The 23,518-nt window shown below is 38.2% G+C and overlaps 1 protein-coding gene across 5 annotated transcripts in view; it reads left to right on the forward strand.

Annotated features, from left to right (window-relative positions):
- The first annotated feature begins 239 nt into the window (after positions 1-239).
- The window catches only part of CFAP91 (cilia and flagella associated protein 91), an 85,156-nt gene continuing 61,877 nt past the window's right edge, over positions 240-23,518 (forward strand). For 4 of the 5 annotated variants that reach the window (XR_006207560.1, XR_006207561.1, XM_015544810.2 and 1 more), the window contains exons 1-6: positions 240-455; positions 5,632-5,708; positions 6,219-6,376; positions 8,755-8,838; positions 10,390-10,446; positions 23,093-23,274. Coding sequence is in view for 3 of the 5 variants with exons in the window: in XM_015544810.2 (XP_015400296.1) it covers positions 332-455; positions 5,632-5,708; positions 6,219-6,376; positions 8,755-8,838; positions 10,390-10,446; positions 23,093-23,274 (682 nt within the window). In the remaining 2 variants the exon portion in view is untranslated. Of the gene's footprint in view, positions 456-585; positions 659-5,631; positions 5,709-6,218; positions 6,377-8,754; positions 8,839-10,389; positions 10,447-23,092; positions 23,275-23,518 lie in introns of those variants that run through there. The other variant, XM_042956489.1, reaches the window with a different exon arrangement.

Here is a 23,518-nt window from a genome sequence, read left to right on the forward strand (position 1 = left end):
TCCCTCCTCAAGCCTGCCCTTCTTTTCCATCCTTCTGCTCTCCACCCCACACACACTTTTACGCTCCTCCGCGCTCTCCTTTCCCCACTTCCTTCCCTTCCTGAGTCTCGCCCCACTCCTCCCTTTTCTTCACCCTACTGGTCCTTTCCCACACAATCCCCGCCCCTTCCGTTCCAAGCCCCTCCCCGCGCATTCGTCCGGACCATCCTCTCCTGCTCCTCGCCCCGCCCCTTCTCTCGGCGTTCTGGCGGAGGTTACCATAGCTCCCGTGCGCACAACAGCTGGGCTTTTCTAGTTGGTCCCCGGCTGACCGGAGGGAAGAGTCGACACTATGAGCCATGTAGTGACTATCGAGGAGCCCCAGGCCAACCCGCAGGTGTCTCAAACCCGGTGCGGGGTGAAGTCAGGGACCTGGGGCAACGTCTCCTCCAGTCGACCGTATGATTTTCTGTACGGTAAGGGCGGCACCGGACCTCCCTCCAGAGTTGTCGACTCCTGGCCTAGGTGGGCTTTGGGTCGGTGATACCCGGCTAAGGGGCGAGGTGAACGGAAGACCAGCCTCGGGACGATCCCCTGACCACGGTTATCCTTTGTTGGGTGAGAGCAGCGCAAAGCTCCCCAGGTGGCGGTGCTCCTGTGCGCGCGTCGGAAGCCGCAGGTGCGCTCTGCGTCTAGGAGGAACACCGCGCGCAGTCGCTTTACTGTCCCCCACCGTCTTTTCCAGATAGTCTGCACAGCTTTAAGCAATCTTTCTGAAACCTGTACCGGGTGTTTTGTTATCCAGAAATGTATGCAATGATTTAGCAGACTTGGAGATTCACTCAACATTCCCTCATTCTAACTGTATGAAGTGCCAGACAAAAATGACCTTCCCTCCCTCATTCTCTGGGCAACTCCAAATTTGGCTTTGTAGATAAAGAAGTACCAGTTTATCTCGCCTTTGTTTTCAGTTTTCTCTCTCTCTTTCAAAACTTATTGTTATTTATTAAAGCACTGCTTATAAACTAGGTCCACTGTGTTCCTTTGGATCAGTAAAACCCCAGTTTATTTTAATGCCCAGCTTGTCCGTTTATGTTCTGTATCTTCTACTGGACCTTAAGTTCTTTGAGTTCTTTAAGTTCTTGTTTTATACATTTTTGCAGCCTTCTCAGCACCTATTCCAGTGTTGGTACATTTTTTTTTTTCCGATTTTGCCCTCAGCAGTCCCATGCTTTTCACCTGAATCTTGCATTGCTTTTAACCGTGTGGTATCTCCTCTGGGATTCCCAGGATCTTCTTTCACTGGGAATCAATAGGTTACCCATTTCCTGGTATAGGGGCTTTGTAATGGTTGCTTACATATTCTGGCCTGTGATTTTCTTTATTCACTCTTGGTTTCGTCTTGTAAAATAAATCTAGTAAACCCTTGTAAACACACCATGTTTATTTCAAAAGTAATTTGAGAATGGGATATACTTATTTAGTAAAGACAGGCAAATAATTTATCAAGTTTCCTGTCTTTTATCCTTAAAAGTTTCTCCCCCCCCCCCTTTTTTTTTCTGCAGGGGGTTACTAAATGTTTCCGTGTCCCTTGCAAGGAACAGAAACCCACTCAAAATAGGCCAAATAAAGTTTGGATTCTTCCAATTAGACGGGCAATCTCACGTCTATTAATGGACAGGAAGCATAATATAGCCAGGACAAAGTAGAAGGAAGGGAAGACAGGGAAGATCAGAACTAAGGTGTAGTGCCCTTCTGCTTGATTTCTTGGACCTATTTTTTTTTTTTAACTTTGTTTAGGTTGTCGGATTTAGCAAGTAAAAATACAGGATGTGCAGTTAAATTTGCATTTGAGATAAATAACAAGTAATATTTTAGTCCCATGCAATATTTGGGATCTATTTATATAAAAAGTTATTCATTGCTTACGTGAAATTTAAATTTAACTGAGGATCCTGTATTTTATCTGGCAACTCTAACCCTGCTTTTTTCTGTGCATATATGTGTCCTTCTTCCATCTGACAGAAAGCCACTTGTTTATGGATTTCTTTTACTATGACAGGGACTGGGGTGGCAGTCTACATGGCCTCTTATCCTAAATAAAGCTCACCTGTGAGTCCTTGTGTATCTTAGCTGCAAATTGGAGAAATAAGATATGTTCTTGACCAGCCAATGAGTTGACTGGCTTGGGTCAGATTTCCATCCTGACAGAAAGAACTGCGGTGGGTAGGTGTTGTGGTCAGTGATACACACACATAAGCACCTTTCCAAGTTTTTTCACCCTTCACCCACCCACACCCCTCAAACCCAATGGCCTTTTCACCATAGTTAATTGTCTGCAAGGCTTTTGCTCCTCCAAGAAGCTTTGGGTGTCTTCATTAAATGTAATTTTTACTTCTCTGATCACTGTAGCAATTAAGGTTAATTCAGATACATTTGTAAAGTACTTTAGAGTTAACATCATTTTTTTATAGATCATACCTCATTTGTGTACCATTTTGCAGTTTCCTCAATTTTTGGCTAAATGTTTTGTGTCTCAAATGTCTAAGTGACCACCATATGTTATCACTTTCCTGAATCTAAATTTGTTGATGGATTAGTAGCTACACTATTGCCCTGATAATTAAAGCCTTTTAAATATATGGTCCATTTAATTTTTCTAGCTTCCAAAAATGTTTTAAAATGCTTTCTAGGTTTATCATAAGCTCTTTCTTGCTATCTTTTCCCCCAGAATATGCAGTTTATTATGCCTTTCCCTAAAAGTAATCATTATGTCTTGGGGTTTGAAATACTTCCTGTCTCTTATGATTACTTGGTGTGACAACTTCCTAGGCTTATTAGAAGAGTTTCTACAAGATGGGTAAATTGGCTGAGGGGCTTTCTCATGATTTCCATGAGAAACTTTTCCCTGTAAAATTCATGGGCTTTTGATAATGTAAGGCCTGGGAGCCAGAAGAATTGGAGTTCACATTCTAACTGTTCCATCAGTAAGTGGCTAACTTCTTGAAGCCTCAGTTTCCTCAACTATAAAATGGAGGTCTAGTGCCTACCTCATTGGGTTTTTGTGAGGATTAAATGGAATATTGCACATAAAGCACTTAACACTCGTGTAAGAATAAGCAAGTGATGCCTGATGAGTGCCATTACCTCGGCATCTCAGGGGTCTTTCTATTGCCTTTGAGCAATGATTATGATCACAATTGTAGGGTATGTTACAGAATGTGTAGTCATAAATCACATAGTATTGTGTAATTATCTTCTATAGATGGCAGGAATGTTTCTATAGATCATGTCTTCATACTCCTCATAGGAATAAGAGGAGAATGGTTTATAATTTATTATTTAGAGTTAGGGGAAATGCAGGCTAAATTCACTTAAGATGAACAACACAGTTGGAACCATAGGCCCAGTGACATCTTTTAAATCACTTAAAAAAAGAATACGAATAGAAGTTTCCCTTTGTCCGATGCTATTCCCAATATATCAGACATGTTGAAGCTATAGCCTTCTTCCCTTTAAACAGGTGCATTCGTCCTGCCTTCAAATTCACTAGTCTGTAATTTTAGGCCATAAAATTTGGCCTTGTCATTCCTAAATCAGCCCAGTTTCCATCACCTTCTCAACTTGAGTCATAGAGGTGGATTTGGGTGATGAAGCTAAAGAAGATAATATCTAAAGGTGATGATTCCCAAGTTTGTATCACAGGTCCAGACTTTATCCCAAACTGTAGATTTGTATATGAAATTGCCTACTTTATATCTCCACTTGGACACATAATAGATACCTAAGCATGCTTTCCTAATGTTCTCCCTACAAACTTGCTCCACCACAGGTTTTCCTGTATCAGTTGATACCAACCCCATACTTTGGCTGCTGAGGCCATCATGTTTCCTCTCTCTCTCTCTCTCACACCATTCCAACACATTAATAAGTCCCTTCTGTTCCACCTTAAAAATATATCTAGAATCCTGCCCTATTTCATCACTTCTGTTGCCACCACCATGGTGCAAACCAACATCATATCTTTTCTCTAGGCTTATTGCAGTAGCCTCCTAATAGGTCTCCCTGCCTCTTCCATTGCTTCCGTGAGGTCTGTTCTTCATGGGCAATCACAATGAACATTTTAAAATGTAAGTCAGATTTTATCGCTTCTTGGCTCAAAATCTTGCAGTGGTTCCCCACTTTACTCAGATTAAAGCCAAATTCTTTTCAGTGGCTCACAAAACTCCATGTGATGTAGGCCCTGGGTAACTTCCCTGACCTTTTATCTATTATGTTTTCCCTCTCTCACTGTGTTTCAATCATGTTGGTCTCTTTGCTGTTCTCCAAACATGTCGGGCATGCCGCTGTTGTAGGGCATTTGCTCTAGCTGTTTTCTCTGCTTCAAACGCTCTTCCTTCAGATAACTGTATAGTTAACTCCCCACTTGCAAGTCTCCTTAAATGTCACCTTCTCAGTGAGGCCTGCCTTGACTACCATGTGTAAAATTGCAGCCCCATCTCCCTTAGCTGTTCTTTCCCCACTTTTTTTTAGTAATACTTACTACCCTCTAACTCTAACGTATTATATAATATGCTAATTTGTTATGTTGTTATTATTATCTTTCTCTCTCATGAAGTCAGGGATCTTTATCTTTTTGTTGATGTGTTCCAAGCACCTTGAACATAGTAGTCAGTCAATAAATCTTTCTTGAAAGAAAGAGCTTGAGCCTCTTACAGCTTTTCAACCTTGGGGGGAATATTAAATGTCTGTATCCAGTATATCATTTTTGTTGGGTAACTGAGGAATTATTAGACTCTAGGAACTGACTCACATTATCTAAATTAAATTTAAATTAAATTACTTATAAATCACCATACCAGCATATTAGAAGAAATATGTTACCAAGTCATCTAGACTAGTTGGTCAGGGTATTTGTTTCTTAAGAGATGTGAACTTGGGAAATCAAGTCTGTTTCTGAATAGACTTGCTTATGAATTTAATGCCATACTGTTTAATTTTAAGGGATGGTACAATAAAGCTTGAATATGTCACTTTAAAGATATATCTAACAAGCACATACTTAAAATAATGGCAATCTTTTGTTGAACTTTGGAGAAAAATTTAGTCCTGTCATCAACATACTTACAGATTCAAGGAGTGAATTATAGCTGATTTTATTTATCTCTTGTTAGACAATGACATTACTTACTACATTTATCAATTCTGAGGTACCATGTTGTGAAGAGTTTGTATCTTTCTTTTGTCCTGGGGGAAGTAGTGCCCAAATGTGTTATTTCTTTCACTTGCAGATGGGTGTAGTGAGTGTATACATGGTCTTTCATCTTAGACTATTTCCTGGCCTATCCAGACCCAGAAAGTGGTTTGTTCATAGGAGAGAAGATTGCATGTTTAAGCTCTGGTGCTTGAGAACTTATTAGGCCTTCTTTTTGCCTTCCATTTCTATAAACTGACTTTGGAATACATTGAAAAGAGATGAATCTAATATACTCTCACTGGTGGTAGAGTAACAGGGCTGTGAGTTGCTACAGATTTAGGCAGTATCTAATTTTTATAATTTGTTTCCCAATTAAGTAATTACATTGTTTTGCCATTATTCTCAGCCCAGGAGTATGTTCTATTCCTTATACTACCTTATTGCTTATTTTGCAGACCCGTTGTTTATTGTGTCAAGTGAGAAAGACTACGCACAGGCAAATATCCAAGCTAACCTGATTCGAAACAGACTGGTAGGTCTAATTCATTCACTAAGGCAGCCTGATGAACTTGAACCATCTAGTTTTGCTAACTGCACTGATCAGATTAACTAGTCATCAGATCTCCAGTGGATTTTATATTCTGCAGGAATTACTTTGTCATGATTCCTAGGGGACAAGGCATCTTGATACTTGTGGCTCAGTGTGAATATTAATTAATAGTGAATAAAGGATTCATTATAACCTAATTTATTTCAGTGGGGAAAGTTACGTATGCCTGTGTTACAAGAATTCAAGTAGTACAAAAGCGTATATAGTGTGAAGTAAATTTTGACCCTCAGGCCCCTTCTCGTAGTCATCTATTATCAGTTTCTTGGGTATCTTTCTAGAGATAGTCTGTGCATATACAATATCTCTTCTTTCTATGCCACATTCACTGTTTTGTACCTTTAAAAAAAATTTACAATAATAAATAAAATGCTTTAGAAAATCTGATGGTAAAATTTTGTCCTTTTCTTCCCTACCTCCCTGTCTTAATATTAGAGAAAAGTTCCCAGGTTTAGAACCATGTTCAGTAACCTGATTCATTATCCAAGATATTCTCTGTATTGGAGCAAGGCAGACCCTGTCCCACCATTCATCCGTCAGGAATGGAAGAGACATGAGGAGAAACACAGAGAAGCCCTCTGGCACCTTGCCATGTAAGTGTCAGGTAGCTTCAGTTGCTACTCATGTTTTTAATGAATTTATTTTTCTTCTTAAAATTTTTTATTCTTCATTTTTTGAAAGCACAATTGTGATGTTATACCTAGGTTGATTGACCCCCAATTCTCTCTCTTAACCCCTCTACCTAGTTGGGGGGCCTGGGTGGCATAGTCAGTTAAGTGTCTGACTTCAGCTCAGGTCATGACCTCGCAGTTCATAGGTTTGAGCCCCGCGTCAGACTATGTGCTGACAGGTCAGAGCCTGGAGCCTACTTTGGATTCTGTGTCTGCCTCTCTCTGCCCCTTGCCTGCTCACACCCTGTCTCTCTCTCTCTCTCTCTCTCTCTCAAAAGTAAATAAACATTGAAAAAAATATGTTAACCCCTCTACCCAAAACAAGCCTGATTCAGGGGCAATGGTTATAGGTTTATAGGTTAGTAGATATTCTCAGAACCTTGGAGTGAATATATATATTAAATAACAACTTGCCAGCAAAGGTAGAGGGGACTGAATTTGTTGTTTCTTTGATCTATCTTAGAAATTGCAACTATACCTTTCGGCTAGTATCTAAATATATATTTTTGGAGACTTACAGCCAAAGCACCTTCAGAGATAAGTCTCTTGAATTCTTTATTCTTTTAATTATTTGAGTCAAACTTAGTAAATTTTAAAAAGCTACCTTTCAGCATGGACATAAAAAATTGTCTCTTAAAACTCTGTTATTCCTATGTGCTATTAATTAAAAGTATGCATTTTTGTATGTGGGATAGCCTATATCTACTCTTTTCTTACTCTTACTTCCTCTTGTTGGTTCCTGGCTTCCTGGCTCAGGGAAAGTAATTACAGCAAAACCTTGGTTTGAGAGCATAATTCATTCTGGAAACATGCTTGTAATCCAAAGCACTTGTATATCAAAGCGAATTTCCCCATAAGAAATAATGGACACTCAGACGATTAGTTCCACAACCCAAAAATATTCATATAAAAATGATTACAATACTGTAATATAATATAAAATCATAAGGAAAATACAAAATATAAAGAAAAGTGAACAAATTAACCTGTACTTACCTTTGAAAACCTTCATGGCTGGTGTGAGGGAGACAAGAGAGAGGAGGGTTATTGTGTAGGATGACTTTCACTAATGGAATCACTGCTGTCTCTTGGCTCAGTGGAATCTTTTACTGCATGGGCACCATTGTATACACTCACATGGATATTGACTACAGTACAGTATTAATAAACTCTTTGTCATTTACTATATTTAATGTAACTGGCAATAAGGCAGGAAAGGAAAGTGTCTTATCTGCAGGCAACCTGACCTAGAATGAATCAAAGCATTCCTAGGCTTACTCTTATATGGAAAAGCAAAGGACTGTCCATAGGTGCTTTGAACTTTTTTTTTTTTTTAACATTTTCAAGAGACTCAGTCTCTCTTTTCTTTTTTTTTTTTTTTAATTTTTTTTTAATGTTTTATTTATTTTTGAGACAGTGAGAGACAGAGCATGAACAGGGAAGAGCCAGAGAGAGGGAGACACAGAATCTGAAACAGGCTCCAGGCTCTGAGCTGTCAGCACAGAGCCCGACGTGGGGCTCGAACTCATGGACCGAGAGATCATGACCTGAGCCGAAGTCGGCCGCCCAACCAACTGAGCCACCCAGGCGCCCCTGAACTTTTTTTTTTAACGTTTATTTATTTTTGAGAGAGAAAGCGTGAGTGGGGGAGGGGCAGAGAGAGGGAGACACAGAATCTGAAGCAGGCTCCAGGCTCTGAGCTGTCAGCACAGAGCCTGATGCGGGGCTCGAACTCACAAACTGTGAGATCATGACCTGAGCTGAAGTCGGACGCTTAACCGACTTGAGCCACGCAGGTGCTACTGTCCACAGGTGTTTTGAAGTGACAAGAAAATACCAGTGTCAGTTGTGGGCACCTTCCAACATTCTGAAAAATCACTGATTTCTGCCAAACACCATGGCCTGAGACTGAACAGCTGAGCATGGAAGACGATCACCCACAGCCCCGCAGTGAGAGAGAGAGAGAGAGAGAGAGAAGAACCATTGGCTCAGTTGTGATCATGTGACATTTGTCATCTGGTACCTCTTGTATTGCAAGACATTGCTCATTTATCAAGTAAAATTTGTTAGAAATGTTTGCTTGTCTTACAGAACACTCACAGAACAAGTTACTCACAATCTAAGGTTTTACTGTGTTATCTAGTCTGAGATGTAGGTCAGTCAGATGCATGTTAGAGAAGACTTTGCTCTCAGTCTCAGATACCCTGTGTATCTCCGACTTTATAGACATAAAAATATGAAATAGAAATGTTTGGAAATGACATGTTAGACTTTAATAATGTTCTCCTGCTTCATTTTAGAACAGATACATCTTTTCAGATGGCCAAAGAGGTTTATGCAGATCCTGAAGTAACTGGAAAGAATCGCTATAAATACTTTGAAAGGTAAAAAGTAATTACTAATGAAAATGAGCCCTGGTATTTTTAGAGAATGTCTTTATGATAATGATACCAGCTGTCACTTCTGAGTGCATGCAGTGTGCCAGGCACCAATTTAAGTGCTTGATATATATAATCAATTTTTACAACAGAAATATAGGATAAGATATATTATCCCCATTTATCAGTAAGGAAGCTGAGACCAAGACAGGAGAAGTAAATTGCTTGAAGTCTCTTAAGTTAATAAGTGGCAGATCTGGGATTTCCAGCTAAATCTGCCTGACTTCAGAGCTATTAGCTGTAAATAGGAACGTATATTTGAGAACAAAATGAAGTCATCAAATCAAGTGAGATGCAGGAGAGACACCATGACAGTCATAGTACATGGGCAGTTGTTATAAGTGGACATGTAGGTGACATTTGCTATCTGTTGTGTGAATGTTGCCAAAACCAACGTGGTTGAAAGTTTCACTTCATTTCATTTGTGATTAATACTCACGTGATAACCATATAGTCAAATTAAAATGAGGATCTCCCTCTAGGTTTTATGTGGTTAGAAAAATAATCTTGTGTCCATCAACTGATGAATGGATAAAGAAATTGTGGTTTATATACACAATGGAGTACTACGTGGCAATGAGAAAGAATGAAATATGGCCCTTTGTAGCAACATGGATGGAACTGGAGAGTGTGATGCTAAGTGAAATAAGCCATACAGAGAAAGACAGATACCATATGTTTTCACTCTTATGTGGATCCTGAGAAACAACAGAAACCCATGGGGGAGGGGAAGGAAAAAAAAAAAAAAAAGAGGTTAGAGTGGGAGAGAGCCAAAGCATAAGAGACTGTTAAAAACTGAGAACAAACTGAGGGTTGATGGGGGGGTGGGAGGGAGGGCAGGGTGGGTGATGGGTATTGAGGAGGGCACCTTTTGGGATGAGCACTGGGTGTTGTATGGAAACCAATTTGACAATAAACTTCATATATTGAAAAAAAAAAGAAAAAGAAAAATAATCTTAATATACATAAGCTTCCTTGGAGAAAGTAAATTTGTAATCTGCATTGTTATTTGTGAGCATCCTCCTTATGGAAGTTATGTGATGCTGATTTTCCAGAGAAATGTTAAATTTTTAACATGGTATACTCAATTTCTAGACTTTCTGGGGGTAGTTTTTAAAACTAAATCACTGGGAATTTCAGAATGTCTCAGGGAAGTGGGATCTAATGACCAATTGGAAGTCCAGGTAGAAGGCACCACTTCTGAAAGTGTGGCTTCTTTACCATCTTCAGAGAAAACATCAGAATGTTTATTAAAAATGCAGATTCATTAGCTCTACTTTAAATGTACTGAGTCTCCTGGGCTAGACCTGGTAATTTGCATTTTAAACAAAAATCTCCCCACTGCCCAGTGATTTTGTGTTTTCCCAGGTTTGTGGATTACAGATTTATGGGATATTCAAGCTCACTGATTTTAAGGGACGAATCTGAGAGTTGGAATAAGGCACAGAGAGCACACAATGCATAAGTCCCACATGTTTGTGTTCTTTCTCCCGCCAGGCCTTTCCTTCCATTTCATCAACAGATGCCACTTAATGTCGTTTTTGCAGTAACCAAGTAAGTAGCCATTATTTTAAAACTTTTTTTCTAGTTTATTTGCTGTTTGTTCCCATGCTTATTTCCAGAAGATAGTTCTCTAGATCAATATTTTTCAAATTCTGGATCACAAATCATTTGAAAGTCATGAAATATTTTAGTGGGTGATGAACAGCATTTTAGAAAACAAAATTGAATAGAAAATAACCAAAAGCATCAGGGTAAATTGCTTTTTTGCTTATAACTTTTGTTTTGGATAGATACATACATACATTCGTATGTAATGGTTATGATGTAAAATGTATTTCTTCTTATTATGAGTTATGGTAAAAATAAAAGTTTAAATATCCTTTTTACTTACCTGAAACACACACTTATTTGGTAACAGTTCTTCAACATTTTATCAAGAAAATGAATCAGTCATGAAATAGGTTTTGAATATTGGAACTTCATAATTTAATAATCATCTAAGCTATACAAGTTAATTTAATATACAAAGATCAGGGGCGCCTGGGTGGCTCAGTTGGTTGAGCATCCGACTTCAGCTCAGGTCATGATCTCAAGGTTCCCGAGTTCGAGCCCTGTGTTGGGATCTGTGCTGACAGCTCAGAGCCTGGAGGCTGCTTTGGATCCTGTGTATCCCTCTCTCTGTGCCCCTCCCCTACTCATGCTCTATCTGTCTCTGTCTCTCAAAAATAAAAAATAAAAATGTTTAATATGCAAAGATCAATAAAACATGGTTTCTGTCCCAAAGAGGATTGGACCAAGGTAAGAGAGAAGTAAAGGATAAGAGCCGGATCTGGGATTAATGTCCAGTTTCCTAGTCTTTTGTTTTAGGGCTATACTGTTTTTGCTATTACTGTTTCCTGTGTTAGTATAACTTAATGTTTGTCTGAGAGAAAAAAATGAAATGATCAGGAAAAGAAACCTTTTTTAAGGTCTCAGATTTCTGAATCGAAACTTAGATAGGGCTTGCCTTTCAAACAAGCATTTAAAGGATATGGTTACCCCTTATTATATAGCATTTTATGAATAGAATATATGTTATCAAATGTCTGTAATCCTTAAGATAAATGCCAGTTATGATCCCAATTCTCCTTTGATTTTTTTAAGACTGCATGGATACCTATGGCTCTTACATAGATGGAAAATAGATTTCTTTCTTTCCCCCTTGACAGAGCAACTTTGTGTGGTTCATTTTACCCAAGGACAGCTGCAGACTTGTTTTTAGTGAAATGTTTTATATGAGCAAAGGGAGAGATATGAGACCAGTAGATCCCTAAAGATACCTTTGATAATACTTTAAATGTAGGCTCACTGGATCATCTTCTTTGGAGGTCATAATTACATCAGGTTTAAAAGTTGTTCATTTAATTATGGTGAGTTCTGAGGTCTACAGTCATGAACACTGGGCCTTTTCACTTCTTTTCTAAATTAACTGTGACATGAGGGATTTCCTATAACAAACTTTGACAGTTGACATCTTAGATAATCTCTGTCCTTCTTAGAAGTTTTTAAAGAATCAATCAGTATCCCTGAATGAAGTCAGCTCTGGAATTCTGGCCGTGATGAATTTCTGAGCAGTGAGGATAATTCCACCTTATGTTAGCAGGGATGGACTTGTCTGGGGACCAGCTGGCCTTCTCCAGCCATACCCTTTTCATGTTTAGCTGTTGGAGTCTTTACTTACTCATTCTATGAAGCTAGCATTACCTTGATTCCAAAACCAGACAAAGACCCCACTAAAAAGGAGAACTATTGGCCAATATCCCTGATGAACGTGGACGCAGAAATTCTCAACAAGATACTAGCAAATCAAATTCAACAGTATATTAAAAGAATTATTCACCATGATCAAATGGGATTCATTCCTGGGCTGCAGGTCTCGTTCAATATTCACAAATCAATCAATGTGACACACCACATTAATAGAAGAAAGGATAAGAACCATGTGATCTTGTCAATAGATGTAGAGAAAGCACTTGACAAAATATAGCATCCTCTCTTAATAAAAACCCTCAAGTAAGTTGGGATAAAAGGAACATACCTTAATGTCATAAAAGCCATATACAAAGGGCCCATAGCTAATATCATCCTCAGTGGGAAAAAACTGAGTGCTTTACCCCTGAAGTCAGGAACATGACAGAGATGTCCATTCTCACCACTGTTGTTCAACATAGTGTTGGAAATCCTGGCCTCAGCAATCAGACAACAACACAAAATAAAAAGCATCTGAATTGGTAAAGAAGTCAAATTTGCACTCTTCGCAGATGACATGATACTCTACATGGAAAACCTGACTTGATCAAAAAACTGCTAGAGCTGATATATGAACTCAGCAAAGTTGCAGGATGTAAAATCAATGTACAGACATCAGTTGCATTTCTATACACCAATAATGAAGTAACAGAAAGAGATATCAAGGAATCGATCCCATTTATAATTGTACCAAGAACCATAAAATACCTAGGAACAAACCTAACCAAAGATGTAAAAGACCTGTATGCTAAAAACTGTAGAAAGTTTATAAAGAAATTGAAGAAGACATAAAGAAATGGAAAAACACTCTATGCTCATGGATTAGAAAAACAAATATTGTTAAAACGTTGATACTATCCAAAGCAATCTACACATTCAGTGGAATCCCTATCAAAATTGTACCAGCATTCTTCACAGGGCCAGAACAATCCTAAAATGTGTTTGGAACCACAGAAGACCCTGAATAGCCAAAGTAATGTTGAAAAAGAAAACCAAAGCTGGAGGTATTACAATCCCAGACTTTTGCCTGTATTACAAAGCTGTAATCATCAAGACAGTATGGTGTTGGCACCAAAACAGACACATAGATAAATGGAATAGAATAGAGAACCCAGAAATGGACCCATAAGTATATGGCCAACTAATCTTTGACAAAGCAGGAAGGAGTATCCAATGGAAAAAAGACAGTCTCTTTAGCAAATGGAGCTGGGAAAACTGGACAGCAACATGCAGAAGAATGAAACTGGCCCACTTTCTTACACCATACACAAAAGTAAATTCAAAACGGATGAAAGACCTAAATGTGAGACAGGAAACCATCAAAATCCTAGAGGAGAAAACAGGCAGTAAGCTCTTTGACATTGGTCATAGCACCTTCTTACTGGGCAAGGGAAACAAAAGCAAAAATAAACTAATGAGACTTCATCAAGGTAAAAAGGCTCTGCATAGTGACGGAAGCTATAAAACTAAAAAGGCAACCAATGGAATGTTAGAAGATATTTGCAAATGACATATCGGATAAAGGGTTAGTATCCAAAATCTAAAAAGAACTTAATAAACTCAACACCCAAAAAACAATCCAGTGAAGAAATGGGCAGAAGACATGAATAGATACTTTTTCAAAGAAGAAATCAAGATAGCAAACACACATGAAAAGATGCTCAACAGTGCTCATCATCAGGGAAATACAAATCAAAACCACAGTGAGATACCACCTCACATCGGTCAGAATGGCTAAAATTAACAAATCAGGAAACAACAGATGCTGGTGAGGATGTGGAGAAAAAGGAACCCTCTTGCATTGTTGGTGGGAATGATACTCTACATGGAAAATCTGACACTACCAAAAAACTGCTAGAGCTGATACAGTGGTGCAGCCACTCTGGAAAACAGTGTGGAGGTTCCTCAAAAAATTAAAGAGAACTGCCCTACGACCCAGCAATTGCACCACTAGGAATTTATCCAAAGAATACAAAAATGCTGATTTGGAGGGGCACATGGACCCCAATGTTTATAGCAGTGCTATCAGCAATAGTCAAATTATGGAAAGAGCCCAAATGTCTATCAACTGATGAATGGATTAAGAAGATGTGTGTGTGTGTGTGTGTGTGTGTGTGTGTGTGTGTATATATATATATATATAATGGAATACTTTTTGGTGATGAAAAAGAATGAAATCTTGCCATTTGCCACAATGTGGATGGAACTAGAGGATGTTATGCTAAGTGAAATAAATCAGTCAGAGAAAGACGGATATCATATTGTTTCACTCATATGTGGAATTTGGGAGGCCTTAACAGATGAACATAGGGGAAGGGAAGGAAAAATAAGATAAAAAGAGAGAGGGAGGCAAACCATAAGAGACTCTTAAATACAGAGAACAAACTGAGGGTTGATGGGGGAGGGGCGGTTAAATGGGTGACGGGCATTAAGGAGGACACTTTTTGCGATGAGCACTGGGTGTCATATGTAAGAGATGAATCACTGGGTTCTACTCCTGAAGCCAAGACTACACAGTACGTTAACTGATCTGAGAATAATAAAATAAAAATTTTAAAAAGAAAATAAAGATGGTTACTATGAAAAAAAGATAATAAGGGAATACTATGAATAACTCTATGCTTGCAAATTTGATAACCTAGATGAAAAGCTAATCACTTGAAAGACACAACTTGTCAAAACTCACACAAGAGGAAATTGGCAATGTAAATAGACCTGTATCAAAGAAATCGAATCAATAAGTACTAACATTCCAAAACATAAAGCACCAGAACCAGATGGATCTACTGGTGAATTCTACCAAACACTTAAGAAATGATACCATTGTCTGCAATCTCTTTAGATAATAGAAGCAGAGAGAATACTTTCTAACTTTATGTGGTCAGCATTATTCAAATGCCAAAATCAGACAAAGACATTAAAAGAAAGCTACAGACCATTATCTCTCATGAACATAGGCACAGATATCCTCAACCAAATGTTAGCAAATGACCAAGCACTATGACCATGTAAGATTGTCCAGATTTGCAAAGCTGGTTCAGCATTTGGAAATCAATTAGTGTCATCTGTCATATCAACAAGCTGAACAAGAAAAATCACATGACCAAATTGATAGAGGCAGAAAAAGTATTTGAAATATCCAGTGCCCATTCATGATAAAAGCTGAGTAAACTAGGAATAGAGGGAAACATCCTCAACTTGATAAAGAACATGTACAAAAAAACTACAACATACTTAATGGTGAGAAATTTGGAGCTTTTCCCCTAAGATCAGGAACAAGGCAGGGATGGCCCCTCTCACCCCTCCTTTTCAACATCATAGAAGTCCTAGCTAATGCAGTAAGATAAGAAAAGGAAATAAAAGTTATACAGATTGGGAAAGAAGAAATCTCTTTGTTAGCAGATGCCATGTTCATCTATGTAGACAATCAGAAAGAAAGGGCTAAAAAAACCTAGAACTAATAAGTGATTATAGTAAGGCTGTAGGATACAAGGTTCATATACAGAAGTCAATTCCTTTCTATATATCACCAATGAACAAGTGGGATTTAAAATTAAAAATACAAAACCATTTACACTACTATAAAAAATGGGATATTTAGGTATAAACTAAACAAGATATATACAAGATCTATATGGGGAACACTGAAACTTCGATAAAGAAATAAAAGAATAAATAAATGGAGAGGTATTCCATGTTCATGGATGAGAAGACTCAATATTGTCAAGATGTTCGGTTTTCCCAACCTGATTTATAGATTTAATGTAATCTCAATCAAAATCCCTGAAAGCTATTTTATGGATTTCAACAAACTGATTTTAGAACTTATATGAAGAGGCAAGAGCCCCAGAATAGCCAACACAATATTGAAGGAGAAGAACAAAGTTGGAGGACTGACACTACCTGACATCAAGACCTACTATTAAGCCATAGTAATCAAGACAGAGTGGTATTGGGGAAAGAATAGACAAAAAGATCAGTGAACTAGAACAGAGAGCCAGATATAGCCCACATAAATATAATCAACTAATCTTTGACAAAAAGAACAAAGGCAATCTAATGGAGTAAGGGTAGTCTTTTCAACAAATGGTGCTGGGACAACTGGACATCCACATGCAAAAAAACAAAATAACAAAAAGGAATCCAGACACAGAACTTACACCCTTCACAAAAATTAATTCAAAATGGATCACAGATCTCAATGTAGAATGCAAAACTGTAAAACTTTTAGAAGATAACATAGGAAAAATCCTAGATGACTTTGGGTACAGCAATGACTTTTTAGCTATAACACCAAAGGTACAATCCTTTTAAGAAATGATGGAGGGTTGCCCAGGTGGGTCAGTCAGTTAAGTGTCCTACTTTGGCTCAGGCCATGATCTCACAGTTCATGAGTTCAAGCCCCACATCAGGCTCTCTACTGTCAGTGCAGAGCCTGCTTTGGATCCTCTGTCTCCCTCTCTTTCTGCCCCTACTTCACTTGCATGCACATTCTCTCTCTTTCAAAAATAAACATTAAAAATTAAAAAAAAAAGAAATGATGGATAATCTGGACTTCATTAATTAAAAACCTCTGGTTTTTTGAGCTATGATGGCAGAGTAGTAGGAGGACCCTAGGCTTGACTCTTCCTTGAACATAGATAAATATCAAATCATTCTGAACACCCGAGAAATCTGAGGACTGGCAGAACAAACTGCACAACTAGAGGGAGAGAAGAAGTCACATCATGGAAGGTAGCAGGTGCAGAGATGTGATTTGGGGGAGAAAAGGATTGTGGAGGGGAGGGAGCCTTGATCATGGAGAGAGGTGAGAGAAAGAGAGTGAGTGTTGCATAAGGGATTCCACAAGGAAAACATTTCCGCAAAGCCATTGACTGTGGAAATGAAAAAGGCTGATTATCATAGTTTTTATAACCAGTAGAGTTCAAAGACTGAAGTTTTAGAGTTTCCTGCCATGGCTGATATGGAATCTGGCAGGTGAGGCAGTGCTCCTGGGGAGAAGGAGGGAGGAGAGCCTGGAAGCAGACTGTGCGAACTGAGGATTCCCTCAGACACACTGGAAGAGGTGGTTCCCCCTTCTTGGAGTGCATCTGGGAGAAGTGGCATTGCCTCTCTGGTGACAAAAGAACCAGCAGGTGCCATTATGCTCCCCTGCCCATAAGCATAGGCACAGGGACACCGGCTGCAGGCAGCTGACCTGGACACTGGCTTTTTGCTGCACTTTATTCCAAACTCCAAGTTCCTATGTGTTGGTGCAGCTGCTCTTCAGGGACAAACCTGCACCAGCCCCAGTGTGACAAGACCCACCCCTAGAGGACCAGCATGGGTCTGTACCATGCCATGTCCCTAAAGTTTGGAGTTTTAAAACTCAATTGGCCTGCCTGGGATAAAACCCAGGTACACTGCACTGCTGGGTGGGCAGATGACTTGGACAGACAGGGTGAAGGCAAGGATCTGAGGGACACCTGAGACACGTGAGGGGAGATTGTTCGCTCTTCTGTGATGGCTTCCCAGAGACCAGTGGGTGTGAACTCCCACTCCAGGATGAGGGAGAGGGCTGGCACCATTTCCCTTCCCTGCTCCTCAGCATAAACTAACTTCAGTAAGCAACACAGCACCAATAGTGGTGGCCTAAAACATTTATACTAAGCCCCGCCCTGCTGCATTCTGCAGGTGCTTCTTTACTAGGGGAAATGTTTTTGAGAATCAGAGCAGGAGGACCCTCCCCCCCAAAGACCAGCACAAACCCCTCACATGCACCAAATCTACTGATCATAGAGTGCTGCAAAGCTTCACTACTAGTGGAAATAACATCAGGTCTCTCTTAACAAACAGACCAGAGCACACCTAGTTAAAACTTGCCACACTCTGGCCAAAGTCCAAATACTTCCCACTATAGGCAAGGAGAAACTCTATAGAGGACTGACCTGAGAGAAAGAGCAGCCAAAAGACAGAAGCAGAGAGCACACAGCATACACCAGAGACACTTTCTGAAGTGCCAGGTCCTGGACAGTATATGACCTCTGCTTCATAAAGCCATTACTCTCAGGAGCAGAAAATATAACAGGCTTTCCTAACAGAGACTTAGACAAAATGCCAAAATGGAAGAATTCATCCCAAAAGAAAGAACGAGAAAAGGTCATGGCCAGGGATCTAATCAAAACAGATATAAGTAATATACCTGATCTAGACTTTAAAACAACAATCATAAGGATACTAGCTGGGCTTTAGAAAAGCATAAAGACATCAGAGAGTCTATTACCACAGAGGTTGAAAGACCTAAAAACTAGTCAGGTCAAGATAAAAACTGCTATAACCAAGATGCAAAACTGACTTGATGTATTGACAACAAGGATGGATGAAGCAGAGGAATGAATCAGTGATATAGACGACAATATTATGGAAAATAAGCTGAAAAGAAGAGGGAAAGAAAAGTATTGGATCATGAAAGTAGGCTTAGGGAACTTAGCAACTCCATAAAGCATAATAACGTTCATATCATAAAGAGTCCCAGAAGAAGAAGAGAGGGAAAAAGGAGGAGAAAGTCTGTTTGAGGAAATTATAGCTGAAAACATCCCTCATCTAGGGAAGGAAACAGACCTCCAAATCTAGGGGCCACAGAGAACTGCCATCAAAATCAAGAAAAGCAGGCCAGCACCAAGACATATTGTAGTAAAATTTACAAAATACAGAGATGAGGGGGAAAAAAAACAAAACTAGGGTACTTGGAGACAATGTAATATATTATTCATCACTAAAAAGAAATGAGCTTTCAAGACATGAAAAGAAATGAAAAAGAAATCTTAAATACATATCACTGGTGAAAGAAGCCAATCAGGAAAGGCTATATACTGTATGATTTCAACTGTGTGACATTCTGGAAAAGGCAAAACTATGGAGATTATAAAAGGATCATTTATTGTCAGGGGGTTGAGGGGCATGGATGAATAGAAGGAGCACAGAAGATTTTTAGGGTGGGGAAAATGCTCTGTATGATCCTATAATGGTGGATACATGTTATATATGTATACATATATACATAAGGATTTGTCCAACCCATAGAATGTATAACACCAAAGAGTGAACTCTAATGTACACTGTAGGATGATTATGATGTGTAAATTTAGGTTCCTTAGTTTTTTTTTTTTTATGTTTATTCATTTTTGAGAGCGAGTGAGAGGAGGCAGAGCACGAGTGGGGGAGGGTCAGAGAGAGAGGGAGAAGAATCCAAGGCAGGCTCTAGGCTCTGAGTTGCCAGCACAGATCCTGATGCAGGGCTCGAACTCATGAACTGTGAGATCATGACCTGAGCAAAAGTCAGAAGCCCAACCTACTGAACCATCCAGGTGCCCCTGAAAAAATTAAGTCTAAGTTTACAGAATTACAGAACAGGATTTGCTACTTTGTGAAACCCCTCTTTGTGTTTAGTTTCATTGGGCTGGAAGGGAAAATCTAGAAGACTACAGGTATGGCAGATAGTCCGTGCTCCTGGTGCCTATGTGGTAGTTAGGAAAGAAACTGTATTAAGTTATTATAGGACTTCTGTCAAAGTAGCATTCCCCCTTTGCATCCTCTCCTTTGACCCACCTACAAAGGTCTTAAGTCACCATAAAGCTTAGTCGGAAGGATTCATGAATTTTATTTGTTGTTGTTGTTGTGTATTCATTTATTTTGAGAGAGAGAGAGCGTGCGTGCTAGTGGGGGAGGGGCAGAGAGAGGGAGAGAGAGAACCCCAAACTGGCTCTGTGCTGTCACAAACCCTGAGATCATGACCTCAGCCAAGATCAGGAGTTGGACGCTTAACTGACTGAGCCACCCAGGTGTCCCTCATTAGGTCTTATCCTAGCATACTTGATCAGATGGCTCAAATATGTAATTTTTAATTCAGAAAACAATTTATTCTTTTGATTCAAACTAATGGTATTATATAATAATATGCATAAGATCTGGGATGATATAAACCTGATTTGAAGTTATTTCCTCAACAAGAATTTTTATAGTAGAATAATTTCTGCTGAAAACGTAAGAAATTATAAACACTTAAATTATCTACATATTTTAGAAATTCATAGCAGCTGCTAAAAAAATTATTTCCATACCATTAGAATTCAGCATTAATAACAAATTAAAGTACTATTTTAAAAAAAAGTACTATTTCATTACAGGTTGAACCTCCAAATAGGTACTTCTTTCTAGCTCATTTGAAATGCATTTTTTTAAGAGCTAAGCTGTATATGTTTTGCTTATATATAAACACCTCTCATTACCTTTGACTGTTTTTTAAAATGGAAATTCCTCTTTTTTGCTGTTATAGTTTTTTGTTTATGTAATTTAACTAATTCTTTTACCAACTAGAAAACATATTCTTTTAAATGGAAATAGCTATGTTGTTTTTTTCCTCATTTTAATAGTAATACATGTCCAGGTTAAAAAAAAAAAAGAGAATTTAGAAAACTATAAATATGAAAAAAATCTGTAATCCTACTATCCAGAAATAATTGTTACTTTATTGTATATCCATCTAGGCATTTTCTATGCACAAAACACGGGTTTTAAATAAAAATAATGTACTCCTGTTGTACATACTGCTTCATAGTGCCCTTTTTTTCTATTTTACATTGAATCATGGACATTTTTGTATGTTCATAAATACAGATTTCATTGTTACTTTTAATAGCTGCATAAATTTCATTATAAGCATGCCATATTTTTTGAAGTAGTTTTTCTATTCATGGTGATCATTTAAGTTTGATTTTTCTTGAAAAAGACCCACATGAATACATTAGAAAGATTTCCATGAAGTATGGTTTAGTTAAAAAAGCAACATGCAAAAAGGTATTCATAATAAGATTCCATGTTAGCAAAACAATAAAATAACACTCTACATGTGTGTATTTGTGTGAGTGTAGAAGAATAAGAGTGGGTAAAAATACAGCAAGATTCAAGGATAATTCAAGAATATATTCTAGATCTAGGATATACAGAGAGGGTACTACTGTGGGTGTTAGGGAGGAAAAGATATTGAGGGAAGCTAACTCAAAAGTAAAGGAAAAAAGCACTGCACTAAAACATTAAAGCATATGTACTATCATATGTTTTGTTACAAAAATTATGTATGAGAGTAGGCATATGTTTAAATGAATCAACTAAAAATTTTTTTCTGTACTTAAAAAGAGCCAGATCAGGTCATGATCTCATGGTTCCTGAGACTGAGCCCTGCATCAAGCTCCATGCTGACACCACAGAGCCTGCTTGGGATTCTCTCTCTCTGCCCCTCCTCTGCTTGCTCATGTGCTCACTCTCTGTCTCTCAAAATAAATAACTAAACCAAAAAATAAATTAAAAAGCCAGAATAAAAAAATAAGATGAAAATAATGGATCCAAGGTTGATGCCTAATAACCTCAGTTGTAACCATTTTTTAATTGGCTATTAAAAAAAGAGTTTGTAATTTTTTACTCTTACACGTGAGACTTTATGAACATATTTGTATTTATCTCTGTACACTTGTCCAGTTATTTTCTAGAATAAATTCCTAGGAGTGCAGTTGCTGGGACAAAGGGTTGTTTTTTTTTTTCTTTTTAAGTTTATTTATTTTGAGAGAGAGAGGGAGAGTACAAGCTGGTGAGGGGCAGAGAGAGATGGAGAGAGAGAATCCCAAGCTTGAGCTCATGTGGGGCTCAAACTCCTGAACCGCAAAATCACAACCTGAACCAAAACTGAGTCAGATGCTTAACTGACTGAGCCACTCACATGCCCCCAAAAGGGTATTTTTAAAGGTTGGATAAGATAACCTGTCAGATAAAGGTTAGATCAATAAGTTACCTTCTAGTTAGGTTGTGTCTATTTGTATTTCAGTCAACAGTTTATGAGAATGCCTGTTTCTTCACAACTTTGTCAATGCTAGGTATTTTCAGTCTTCTCAGTCTTTGCTTATGTGATGTAATAAAATATCATCTTGCTGTTTTACTTTATTTTTCTTTGATTACTAGTTATATTCATTAATTTTTCATGTGTTAGAAGTTTTACTTTTTGTTTTGTGAATTGTCCTTTACCCATTTTTTCTTTTGGTATTTGACTGTCATTGATTTATAAGGACTTTTTGTGTAGAAAGGCTATTTAACTTTTATCATATATGTTGTAAAACATATTCCTAAGTGTGCCATTCATATTTTAAATTTGTTTATGACATTTTGAGGTGTAGAAGTTTCAACTTAACCTTAATTCTATTGATCACTTCCTTTTATAGTCTCTGGCTTTTGAGCCATGCTGAGAAACACTTTCACTCAAAGATGGTATATTTACTCATGTTTCCTATTACTTTTATAGTCTCGTTTTTACATTAAATGCTTTAAAATATCTGGAATTAATTTTTGTCTAAGGGATGAGATAACTATTCCATAATTAACCAAGTGATCCCAGCATTAATTATTGAATTGTCCATCTAGAAAGAGCCTTATTTTTTAAAAATTCAGAAAGAATCTCTTCTTTTCTCTCTGTTCCTGTATTTCTAGAGGGAAACAGCTAAAATTGGATGTGTAACTACAAGCAGAGCAGAAAGAAACTAGGAAGTAGCAATTCTAAACATGTTCAGAAGTAACTGTATGACAAGCTAGAATCCACCTTTTATAACTCTATGTTCAACCCTGCCCAATGATATACAGATGAACAGGCACTTTTATGAATAGACCTGGGCATTTATATCCCTTCAGTTTCTTGGCAGAGGTGAGAATAGCAAGGCAGTTCACTCAAGATAATTGGCCACAGTCCTGGTTACACTGGGTGCATGAATTTGTGCATGTTTAAAGGGGGCGTAGGCTTAGTGAAGCTAAGGATTCATTTCTGCCTGACTATGTAGTATTGTAAGTGATTGGATCAGGTTTTAATTTTTAAAATAATTTTCCCTTTTAGGACAGAGCCATATACTTTTCCTCCTACTTCTGCTAAGTACCCACCGATCCCTTCAAAGTGTACTGTGGGCACTCAGACTGATTATCGGGATGCTGAAGTTCAGACAGATCCATATTCTCCAGAATATGTAGTATGTCAGGAGTCAATCCCTGAGCTCTTGACCCTGGCTACTCTTACTTGGGGTGAGTTGGTAATTGTCTTGGATATTTGTAGATGCCTGTCTTGATAACCATGCATGCTATTGAGTTGCTGGAAATGATGTACTTAGAAGCAACTATGGTATAAAGTGTTGCTATTTAAAATGTCTTGCTCAACAGAGCTACTTCATAGACTCATACGTTTTCTGATACTTTTGTTCAAAGAGAGGTATGCCGTTTTCATTGCAAGGAGGCTTATTATACTTTATCCCTGAAGACTGAAGTTTTA

This window comes from Panthera tigris, chromosome C2 (assembly GCF_018350195.1).
Source record: "Panthera tigris isolate Pti1 chromosome C2, P.tigris_Pti1_mat1.1, whole genome shotgun sequence".
Classification (NCBI taxonomy): Eukaryota; Metazoa; Chordata; class Mammalia; order Carnivora; family Felidae; genus Panthera; species Panthera tigris.